General features: G+C 36.4%; 2 protein-coding genes and 1 long non-coding RNA gene across 15 annotated transcripts; 2 read left to right on the forward strand and 1 right to left on the reverse strand.

Annotated features, from left to right (window-relative positions):
• Positions 1-203: 203 nt before the first annotated feature.
• Positions 204-2,745, forward strand: LOC133870374 (uncharacterized). Its single transcript, XR_009900715.1, has 2 exons — positions 204-599; positions 1,895-2,745. It is a non-coding gene; the product is annotated as an uncharacterized LOC133870374 (long non-coding RNA).
• A 14-nt stretch (positions 2,746-2,759) lies between these two features.
• Positions 2,760-11,071, reverse strand: LOC133870373 (uncharacterized). Of its 13 annotated transcripts, none has more exons than XR_009900712.1 (5): positions 10,904-10,922; positions 10,339-10,453; positions 3,774-3,842; positions 3,552-3,651; positions 2,760-3,160 (listed from the first exon to the last, which is right to left on the reverse strand). XR_009900712.1 is itself a non-coding variant. In XM_062307480.1 (3 exons), the coding sequence occupies exons 2-3, from the start codon at positions 10,442-10,444 to the stop codon at positions 9,360-9,362; spliced, it is 249 nt and encodes an 82-aa protein (XP_062163464.1). In that variant the 5' UTR covers positions 10,445-10,453; positions 10,904-11,062; the 3' UTR covers positions 9,279-9,359. The 13 variants fall into 13 exon arrangements, 4 of the variants coding, with proteins under 4 accessions (XP_062163464.1, XP_062163465.1, XP_062163463.1 ...); XR_009900714.1 differs by having other exon boundaries at positions 10,339-10,457; positions 10,904-10,919; XR_009900713.1 differs by having other exon boundaries at positions 2,948-3,160; positions 10,339-10,420; positions 10,904-11,071.
• Positions 6,979-8,939, forward strand: LOC133870152 (pentatricopeptide repeat-containing protein At1g20300, mitochondrial). Its single transcript, XM_062307210.1, has one exon. The coding sequence runs from the start codon at positions 7,045-7,047 to the stop codon at positions 8,650-8,652; it is 1,608 nt and encodes a 535-aa protein (XP_062163194.1). The 5' UTR covers positions 6,979-7,044; the 3' UTR covers positions 8,653-8,939.

Here is an 11,071-nt window from a genome sequence, read left to right on the forward strand (position 1 = left end):
TTCTACCCGGCGCTTTAGCGTCCCTCAAGCGTCCCTCTCCATCTGACGTGGCTTAGTCCACGTCAGGCCCTCTTTTTTTAAAAAAAAAAAAAAAAAAAAAAAAAAATTTAAAAAAACTAAAACCTGCGTATGTTTAAAACCAAAAGACCCAAACCAGTTTCCCCAAAATCATTTCTCCCCAAAAACCTCCCTCTCGATCTCCTCCATTGGCGGACCTATATGGGGGCTAGGGGGGGCCTTGGCCCCCCCAACCTCCAAAATTTCCCCCCCCCAAAAAAAAAAAAAAAAATCTATATATATATATATATAAAATTTTACCCTAAATTTTGTTTATTTTTTTAGTTTGCCCCCCCAAAATTTTCTTCTTTCAATTTGGCCCCCCATATTTATAAGGTTGGGTCCGCCACTGATCTCCTCCCTCAACTTCGCCGTCGACGGGCTCCATCTCTGTCCAGCTCCATCGCCACTTTTCCCCTCAAAAACCTCACTCTCTCGATCTCCTCCCTCGACGCCCCCGTCGACGGGCTCCATCTCCGGCCGTTCATCTCCACGCCACCGTTGATCAGCTCCATCTTCGGTCGTTCAATCTCCACGTCCAGGTCTATCACACTCTATAAGTCACAAATCTTCCCCTTTCTCTCTTGGTATCGCATCACAGAAGAAAAAAAAAAAAAAAAAAAAAAAAAAAAAATCCTGAAAAAAACCCTAGAATTTTACAGTTATCGTTTCTTTATTGATTTACTGTTTATTTCCTTTTATTTTTTCCCCTTTGTGTTATCTGCTTAATTATTATATGTGTGTGTTTGTGTGTTTTTTTTTTGGCTTAAATGTTGGTATTTTTGCTCCTCTGTCAACATTTGCCAGAAAATAATTGGAAAGGCATATTAAGATCTTGTGTGTTTTTTTTGCTTAAATGTTGGTTTGTTAACTATTTTTGCTCCTCTGTCAACATTTGTCAGAAAATAATTGGAAAGGCATATTAAGATCTTCCTTCACTGTAATACGTTTATGCTATTCCTTTCTGTGGTTGGAGACAAACCCAGTTTGGTCATATAAGCATATGTTGTTTTGTTTTTGAAAGTTTTTAAAAGGGGTTGCCTTTCAGGCTGGAGTTCTTGTTCTAGGATTGTTTTTTTTTTCAATTTTTTGGTAAGTAATCCCTCATCATTTTTTTGATAACTAGTGCCTTATTATTTTTATAGTGACATTGTTTTCTTCATGCTTTGGATTTCATCAAGTGTTTATATTAACTTGCTTAAGCCAAGTTGAATTGAGATGATTCTACGAAATATCTTGTATATATGTTGAATTGGCAAGTCTATGCATCAATCATATTAATTTCGTTAGGATGGGGGTCAATTCAATTAGGGTCGGTTTTGAAACAATTCATTGCATTTATATTTATATTTATAAAATCCAATCTTAATAAACCATTTTTGTTTTTTTTTTAACCCATACACTGCAGTTTTGGTGGTGGACTGTTATGGTTTTTCGTGTGCCTGTTGTGATCACTATATTTGTGTGCATGTTGAATCTTATTGAGATAGGAAGTTAGTAATCAAGTTTGTTTGATGGATTTACAATAGAAATGGAATAGTTGGTGAAATTTCAATTGTTTAATGTAAATTCCATCGTATGTAGCATGATGTCTCTACAGTTTCATGTCTCCTTATTTTGATTGTAGCATCACTTTTTTTTTTTTTTTTTTACTGGTTTTTGATATACTATTGGGCTTTCTTTGTTTCAAAGTGTTTTACTTGGCCTTGTTTATTTATGACTTGTATGGTCTTTTATGATAATGTAGACAATTGCAAAAATATTTTAAAAGATCCATTGATTCCTGGGTTGAAATTTGTTGATTTAAATGACTTTTGTACCTTTTTTGCTTCTTTAGATAATTAGATGTCGTCGAATTGGTCATCATTGGGAAAATGGCAATGAAGATATTAATGGACGAAGAAAAATCAAGGAAGACAGTTCTTTGGATGCCCTCAATACGGCAAAGGCCAACATTGCAATTATTTTGAATAGTTTGAACCACGCATTTCTGAACATAGCGGCAAGCTTGTAAACGAAATGAGGGTGATGATTAAGACCATGAAAGAACTTTGTAAACATGCAAAAAAAAAAAAAAAAAAGAGGAGCCATCAAAATGTCCTTTGTGTCATGGGGATTAATGCTTTTTGTTCTATGTAATTAGTTGTAATTTTATTTCTTTAACCTTAAAGATGTAGAATGGATTATCTTCAGAATTGTTTTTTGTTTTGTCGTCCATGAAGAACAATTTGAAGCCATAATCTCATTATTTGGATGCTTAATTGAGCAAATTGTTATGTGAGTTTGTAATTTGATTGCAAATTTTATTTTGCTGTAAAAATGCTTTTATTGCAAACTGTATTGCTGCTATGGGTTTGGTTTCACGGTCAGGGAGATCTAAAAGAGACAACCATGACAACACATTCACAGCCAGAGGTATCTAGTGGTTCAGATCATGAAGGAACCAACTCTTGTTCAGATTTGATGGAATAAACTGATTGATGCAATGCTTCTCAAGGACTCATCTTATTTTCCTTTGTAAATCCTGTATTTTTTTTTCCACAAGATGTAGATATGTGGCTGTAGCTTTACCTTTTTTAATTTGTAACTAATGGAAAATCCCAACATTTGTTGTTCTCGTTTTTGCCCCAGTTGTACTAGTCCTTGATTAGAATTTGAATGAAAATTGGATTTTGTTTTGGCAGCAAATCTTTCTTCTCATGTAGAACAATGGATTTTGTTTGGCCTTAAATAATTGGAGGCTACATGTACAATGAGATTAAAGGCAGTAAACCAGGCAAAGGACTCCCTCCATTTGTTATCTTTCTCTGTATTTGATTGTATTGAATTATGACTCACTCTCAGCCTCTGATCCCTCACATACACAACACAGAATCTACCAATCAATCCATAAAAAATACAGGCTATTGTCAATACCCGAAGATTCACTTCAAATCCAATAGGTAATAATCCCAATAAGAAGGATCCAAGAACTTGAACAGAAAACATCACTTAGTTTCAGGTGAATACAAAGCGCTCCTGAAGCCCAAGAGCTCTATTGACTATTGAGTGCCTGATGCAAGATCATGCCAAGCATCTCTGCCAATCTGTTGAGGCTCCTGATCTGGTCAATGTAGCAAATCCAAGAAAAGGTATTAGAAAGAAAATTAATGAATCGAATAATTTGAAGAAAAAATGAGTTTAATTGATAAAAGCAACATGCTAATTGACAACAAAGCCTTCATGTTAGAGCATAGATTTATTTCAATTTCACCAGCAAAACACCTACATAATTTCTAGACATTTCTCAGAACCTCACTTCTAAAACCATGGATACTAGAAACATGACTAACTAGGTAAAGAACAAATGACATAAGCTGGTCATTCAAGAAATATACACTTCTCCATTCAATATTCAATCCAGAAGTGGCTGCTAACAATCAGCAAAGAATCATGGATTCTGAATCCTCGTAAGAAGAAAAAAAAAAAAAAAAAACCCCCAATTCAAATCGAACCTAAAAAACAGAGTACATTCTTCTACTCTAACTGTCCAAGCTCCTGCTATCAGTAACCAAGTCCTCTTATGAAGAACTTAATCACTGTCTTCATCAGCATCTGCATATAAAGGATCAAGATAAAGTTAGGGTATTGGGATAACAGCTTAAAAAGGTGCAACTAAAAGACTAAATCTGTCACAGGGATGATACAGTCATACAAGGAGAATATGTTTGAGGTACCTGGATCAATAATGGTAAGGCAGGACACATGAAAATACTTTCCAAATGCTACCCCCAGATCAACATTGTCTGGAAGCACAAAAAAGCCACAATGGAAAAATGCAAAAATATTAAAAGATCAAGTAACATAATCATCATATAATCCATTTAGGCCTAACAAATTTACAAAGGAAGTCAGCAAACCAACAAAGAAACATTATTTAAAAAAAAAAAAAAAAAAGAAGCTAATTGAATATGGTTCTTCTCCTCCTCTGATTCTCATACAAACTGACTACCATCCTAAAATCCCAAATGTCCTTAATTTTGTACCGGATTAGTAGGCATAAATAGCTTGAGACTTGAATAAAAATAATCATACCATTTTCTTTTCTAATGAAAATAACTTTTTTTAGGATGAATTAAAACTTTCATGGCTAAACTCATCATAGTACAACCACTCTAGTAAAAACTGAATGAAGTTCCCAAACAAGAGAACAACCCATCAACAACAACAAACACATTCCCAAATCAAGAAAAAACAACTCAACAAATACAATAGCACAAATCCTACAACGAGGAAACCAACTCAAACAACCCACCGAAAGATCAGACAACTACATCCTCCAAAGCTTTGAAAGCTTAAACGAGATGGGAGAACATTTGGAGATGGAGAAAACCTTACAGTGGAAAACAGTGCTTGTAGCCGGAGATGGAGATGGACGTTGCTGGTGGCGGTGGTAGACGGTGCTTGTGGGTGGCGGATCAAGCAAATCAAAAAACAACTCAAAAAACCAGATCCAAAAACTCAAAAACCAGATCTGTTTGAAGAAAAGAAAATCGAAAGGAAAATCGAAACAAAACAGAAAAGACCTTACGGTGGATGGATCGTCGAAGCCCTCTGTGGTGGTGGTGATTCGGCTTGGCTCGTCGGCGATGGTGGTGGCTCGGCTGGGCTAGTCGTGGCGGAATGGTCGATGGGTCATTAGAGCTATACGTTGGGTCGTCGGAGCTTGACGGTGGATGGAAGCCGGAAATGGACGAACCGGGGTTCGGTGGTGGTGGTAGCTGGTGGTCGACGGTGCTCAGCAGGTGGGTGGGTGGCTGTCGGTGGGGTGGAGGGAGGGAGGGAGAAGGGAAAGAAGGAAAGCGGGCAAAAATATTTTGAAAGAAACTGAAAATGTAGTTTTGTATAAACGCAGGGTTTAATATTTTTTTTTTTTTTTTTTTTATAAAAAAAGGGCCTGACGTGGACTATGCCACGTCAGATGGAGAGGGACGCTTGAGGGACGCTAGAGCGCCGGGTAGAATTACTCCCAAATTTCCAAATATGCCATCAGTCTATTTTAGAAAAACAAATGCACAGCCTTTTTGCTGCAATTTTCACTCCTTATTTCTGTCCTATAATAATATAATATGGCGAAATTTCTTAACTTTGTTTTTGTGAAATTGGGGATATAAATTGGGATTTGGATATATGGGAATCCAATTCTAAACCTTGACAGTCTATTTACATTTTACACGAAAGATTCTTAATTAAATAGAAAAATAAAATTATATATATATATATATATATATATATATATATATATATATATATATATATATATATATATATATATATATATATATATATATATATATATATATATATATATATATATATATATATAAAATCAGTGTGTAGATTACCTGATTTACAATTATTTTTATGTGGTATCAAAATCAACTTAAAAGTTCATGTGGTATGTTAAAAAAAACAAATCACTTCCTACATTCAAATTCCATAAAAAACTTAATAAATTTCCTTTATGTGCCACGCCAACATCAATAAATTGATGACACGTGTTACTTATATATATATAATTAAAAACTTTAAGAATTATATTTTTAGATTTTTTTTAAAAAAAAAAAAGAAAGAAAAAGAAAATAGAATGTCACCCCCTATGCTAACATAGAATATTTACGTCGGATTAAAAAATTAACACAATTCGAGTGGTGAATCCAAGAACCGCCGGTGAAAGATTATCAGTATTTCTTCTTAAATAGATTTTATTTTTGTCCCAAAGTTTTTACCGAGCAATTTCGCAAGTCAAAGTTCATTTTTAAACAAAATCTCAAAAAAGCACTGTTTGGTAGGTGACTCAGTAAACCATTTACACAGAAGGTTAAATCATTTAGCTAGCTGATTTTGCAAAATGAAAGTTTGGTAGCTAAATGATTCAATCACTTTAGTGCTATATTTGTAAATACTATTTTTTTTTTTTAGCCATTGAATATAAACAATACCTAACTGAGTAACTGTAATGCCATCGTGGACCCAACAAGGCCCGATTAGGTTTACATGGACAAAAAGGTAGGTCCTTTTACGAAAATTTAACAAGCCCAATCAATATTATGATCCGCCCCTAACCTTAAAGCAAAAAAAAAAAAAAAAAAAGTATATATATTTCCATCAAACTATCATTTCATTGTCTTTTTTTTTTTTTTATTAATTCATTGTCTTATTTCATTGTCAATGACTCAATGTCCCTCAAATGTTCAAATTACCAATTATGTTAATCTTCCTCCTAAATTATCAAAACAATTTCAATATATCCTTGAAGACCAACAAAAAGATAAATTACCATAATTTATTTTTAATAAAGAGAAAAATATCCTTAAAAATTCTAAAAAAAAAACTAATAAAATTTAAAAATTTAAAATAAAAGCGAAATTTTTTTAAAAATTATTAATCAATTGTTTTAAAATTAAAAATTAAAAAACAAAAAAAAAATCAAAACAAAAATAAAATGATCACCTTGGTTTTTCACTTTTTTCTTTTTTTTTTTTCTTTTTTTTTTCTTTCAGTTTTTGTAAGAAAAAAATTTTAAAAAAAATTAATTGTCTTGGTTTTTTTTTTTTTTTATTTATATTAGTTTTTTAATTATATTTTTTTTAGTTAGTTTTAGATTTTTATAGTTTTTTGCTATAATTTTAAGATTTTTTTCTTTAATTTTATGAAAGATATTTTTGTCATTGAAGAGACATCAACATTGTTTTAATAGTTTTAAAAAAAGATTTGACATAATTGAAAGTTTAAAAAATATTAATAATGTGACAGTAGTTTGAGGAGTATATGTAATTTTTTTTTAAAAAAAAAAAAATTGAAAATGAATTAAACGGCGTCGGCTTTTCAAGCGAATAAGTATCCGTTCTTACCTTCGTCAATAGTACCTCTTCCCTCCCACTCATCCCTCTCGAAGCCTTTTGTAAGCTGAGGGGAAGACTGAGAAACGAAGCAATTAGCTATCCAATGGCCCTCATCAAATCAAAGCTACGGTTACTCCACTCTCTCTCGGAGCGCGTGCTCATAATCAAGAGGTATTCATTTTCTTCATCAACTTCAGAAGCCCAACATCTTCAAGAGGATGATGACGACACAGACAAGAATCCCAATACTGCCCCTACCGCTAGCTTAAACCCTGAAGAAACCCTAATCGCCGAAAAGCTACACGCCGTAATCAAAGACCACCACCGTAAAAATCCAAACCCTAACTACACTCCGCCAAACCCCAACTACACCATCCCCAGCCTGTCCCACGACTTCTACCAGATTTCCACCGTCCATTCCATCACCCCCTCCATAGTGCGCCGCGTCATCGAGAGATGCGGTGGTGTCCGCCATGGCATACCCTTCCTCCAGGCCCTAGCGTTCTTCAACTGGGCCACGACCCGCGACAGCCTGGCCCAGCTCACCCCCGATCACTACAACGAGATGGTCGACCTCGCCGGAAAGGTACGCCAGTTCGACTTGGCCTGGCACGTGATCGATTCGATGAAGGCTCGGAACGTGGAAATCACCGTCGAGACCTTCTCGATTCTCGTCCGCCGGTACGTGCGGGCCGGTCTGGCCGCGGAGGCGGTGCACGCGTTTAATCGCATGGAGGACTATGGTTGTAAGCCCGATAACATTGCGTTCTCGATTGTGATTGGTATTTTGTGTAAGAAAAGAAGGGCAAGTGAGGCTCAGTCATTTTTTGATAGCTTGAAGGATAGGTTTGAGCCCGATGTGGTTGTGTACACGAGCTTGGTTAACGGGTGGTTTCGGGCGGGTAATATTTCGGAGGCCGAGAGGGTGTTTATGGAGATGAAGATGGCTGGGATTAAGCCCAATGTGTACACTTACAGTATCGTGATCGACGCATTGTGTAGGTGCGGGCAAATCACTCGTGCCCACGACGTGTTTGCGGAAATGCTTGACTCGGGCTGTGACCCCAATTCGATCACTTTCAACAACCTAATGCGGGTTCATGTGAAGGCCGGGCGAACTGAGAAGGTCCTGCAGGTGTATAATCAGATGAAGAGGCTAGCATGCCCTGCTGACACGGTCACGCATAATTTTCTTATAGAGACTCACTGTCGGGATGACAATCTTGATGAGGCAATTAAGGTGCTTAATTCGATGGTTAAGAAAGGGTGTAGCCCGAACGCGTCTACGTTTAATTTGATATTTAGGTGCATTCTGAAGTTACGGGATGTGAATGGTGCTCACCGAATGTATTCTAAGATGAAGGAGCTGAACTGTCGGCCTAACACCGTGACCTACAATATATTGATGCGGATGTTTGCTGACTCGAAATCAACCGATATGGTTCTTAAGCTGAAGAAGGAGATGGATGAGGATGAGATGGAGCCTAATGTGAATACGTATCGGGTTTTGATCTCGATGTACTGTGGGATGGGGCATTGGAACAATGCCTACAAGTTTTTCAGGGAGATGATTGAAGAGAAATGCTTAAAACCTAGTGCTCATGATTATGAGATGGTTCTGCAGCAACTAAGAAAAGCAGGGCAGTTAAAGAAGCACGAGGAGTTAGTGGAGAAGATGGTGGATAGGGGATTTGCTTCCCGCCCTTTGTAGAAGAAGCTATTAATCTTTTGCACCTTTGAGCCCCCATTAGGTGGTCAATGATCTCTCTAGATTTTTTAATTTTTTTTTGGTTGCAGATTATGATGTAATTGTTTTTGCAGTGATTGTAATCATGTGTTTTGACGTTGTATGTCGGACAATTATGATTTACTTGGACCTCTTGGTCACAAATTTTGGGCTATAATTTAGGAAAAATTGTGAAATTGGTCTATGGAGTTTGATGTTGTGACAAACATTTCCTTAGGGTTTCAAAAGTAACAAATAACTTTCTTTGTACACATGCATCTTTATGGCAAGTTTCATGTGTAGTGAACATTTATGCTTATGTCTTAGTTTCTTTCAGGATTGCTATTTCCTCAAGATGCCAGGACCGACTCTGGAGCCCTTTTGTCCTTTTATTTTCGGGAATACACAGCATACAAGACAGTATTGGGAATGTTTGTTGATTCAAAATCGACTGATGTGGTTCTCAACAGAGCATAATATGAACATCTAGGAGATGAAACAGTAGAAATGCTTAAAAACAATTCTGCCGCTTTATGAGATGAGTATCCAGCAGCTGAGCAAGGCAGAGTTAAAGAAGCATGGGAATTGGTGATAATTGAAGATGGTTGATGGGATTTGTAAGGCACAAAATCTATAGAAGTTTACAAGAGGAAAGGCATACAAAAGAGACCAAATGCAGCCTCTAATAACAACTAACAGCGACCTTGCATATCGAGCATCTCATCCAGACCTTTCAATCTCTCTAATCCTTCACTAATCAAGAAACGAATCTTTTGCTTGTCGTTGCAGTTCCGGTTATTCTCCATCTCCCGTCTAATCGTCTGCCTCAATTCTGCTGTAAGATCCATTGCATTTCACCCAGTTAACATTACATAATGAGTTTGACGCGAGTCAAAAAGAATACTTCATGAACTCTGAGAACTACTTAAGAAGTAGAATCAACCGAAAAAAAAACCTTGATAAACATGTGCTTTACGAGAAAGCAGATCAATTAATAAATTGGAGAATGTAATTCATGAAAATCTCAGAAGTAATCCAGGAAATAATTCTTTCCTGGCAACAGAGTTCCTGATAACAAGATGGTCTTTTTTTTCTAAAAAATAAAAGACGAGCAACCCTTTGGAACCCATTCCTGTCGCGTAAACTCCGGATACATAACCCTGCCTAAAAGAATCGTGTATCAAGTAATTGAAGAGACTCGGACAGCCGACCTCATAGTATTGCACCAAACAAGCGACCATTTGAGATAACAAGACGGTCTTCAAACCACTAAACTAAGAAGAACTGATGTGTTTGTTCCCAGCTAGACCACAGAACTGTGCAACCCAAATTTTCAGTCCACCAAATCCACTATAAACTTCTTCGACTGAAAGTTTTTAAGAGGGAAAGAGTTGCAAAGCAATGAATTGAAGCTAAACATATACAGAAGGTGATAGAAATGGTTGTCATTGTGAAAGGCTTTTGATCAAACAAACTAATTGACACAAATCTTTCCAGGGTCTGACTAGAGGAAAAGCCATAGCTAAATGTCAAGCAAAGAGCAAGGCCAAGTAAAGAGATTTGGCAAGGAGATTTCTCAGAACTGAAATCTACCCTCCTCTCAGTAATTTCCTCTAGAAATATTATTATAATTATTTAGACAAGGGAATTTTTCCAAGTGCAAAATTTCACCTCTAGCATGAGCAGGGGCTCTCCCAGCAGTCCTTAGCGCCTGCCTGTAAAGCTTCAGGACTCGAGCACGGAGAATGAAGCCCTGTAAATCAAAGGAGAGAACCATCACGGTTCTCTTCCTCAACACCATATTTTCATATCAAAGCATGTCCAAAGAGCACAATATGACCCTCATTGCAAAATCAACTCGTCAACAAACTATTCGAGGAAGGAAAAAAAGAAAAAAGAAGAAGATCGCTAAACTAAGTATAAAATTCTGCACAAACAAAAATAGGCGTATAAGATCAATGGGCAATGAGCCGCTTTCATCGAAATACGACAAAATTATAAGCATTTAGGTTGAAGACTATCCAAAATCCACAAAATTACGACTAACAATGACCAAATCTAGCTTTGTTGGCTCAATCCGACCAACAATGTCATGGAAATGTGACGAATTAGATTCCAGAAGCTAAAGCGAGGGTTTTTCTTCGATTTTTTTTTTTAAAAAAAAAAAATTATGGAGAATAAATTTGTTTAATTCAAAAAAAAAAAAAACCTGAAATTGGTATACGGTATGGTATACCTTGGGGCAAAGAGAGAGGCGTCTAGCGAAAGATGAAGCTAGGGTTTCACCGGGCAGAACCAGTTTATCTCGTTGGGAATTTAGCGGGAATTTATATATATATATATATATAACCAACAAGGGAGGGAGAGGAAAGGTGGACGGCAGGAGTATTCCAACAAGTAACTT

This window comes from Alnus glutinosa, chromosome 6 (assembly GCF_958979055.1).
Source record: "Alnus glutinosa chromosome 6, dhAlnGlut1.1, whole genome shotgun sequence".
Taxonomy (NCBI): domain Eukaryota; kingdom Viridiplantae; phylum Streptophyta; class Magnoliopsida; order Fagales; family Betulaceae; genus Alnus; species Alnus glutinosa.

Excerpts from the sequence above, each read along its gene's own strand:
- LOC133870373 (XM_062307478.1), bottom strand. The coding sequence starts at position 10,468 with ATGGTGTTGAGGAAGAGAACCGTGATGGTTCTCTCCTTTGATTTACAG. Across the intron at positions 9,503-10,338 it reads AGCCCCTGCTCATGCTAGAG|CAGAATTGAGGCAGACGATT; the intron begins GTGAAATTTTGC and ends TGGATCTTACAG.
- LOC133870152 (XM_062307210.1), top strand. The coding sequence starts at position 7,045 with ATGGCCCTCATCAAATCAAAGCTACGGTTACTCCACTCTCTCTCGGAG.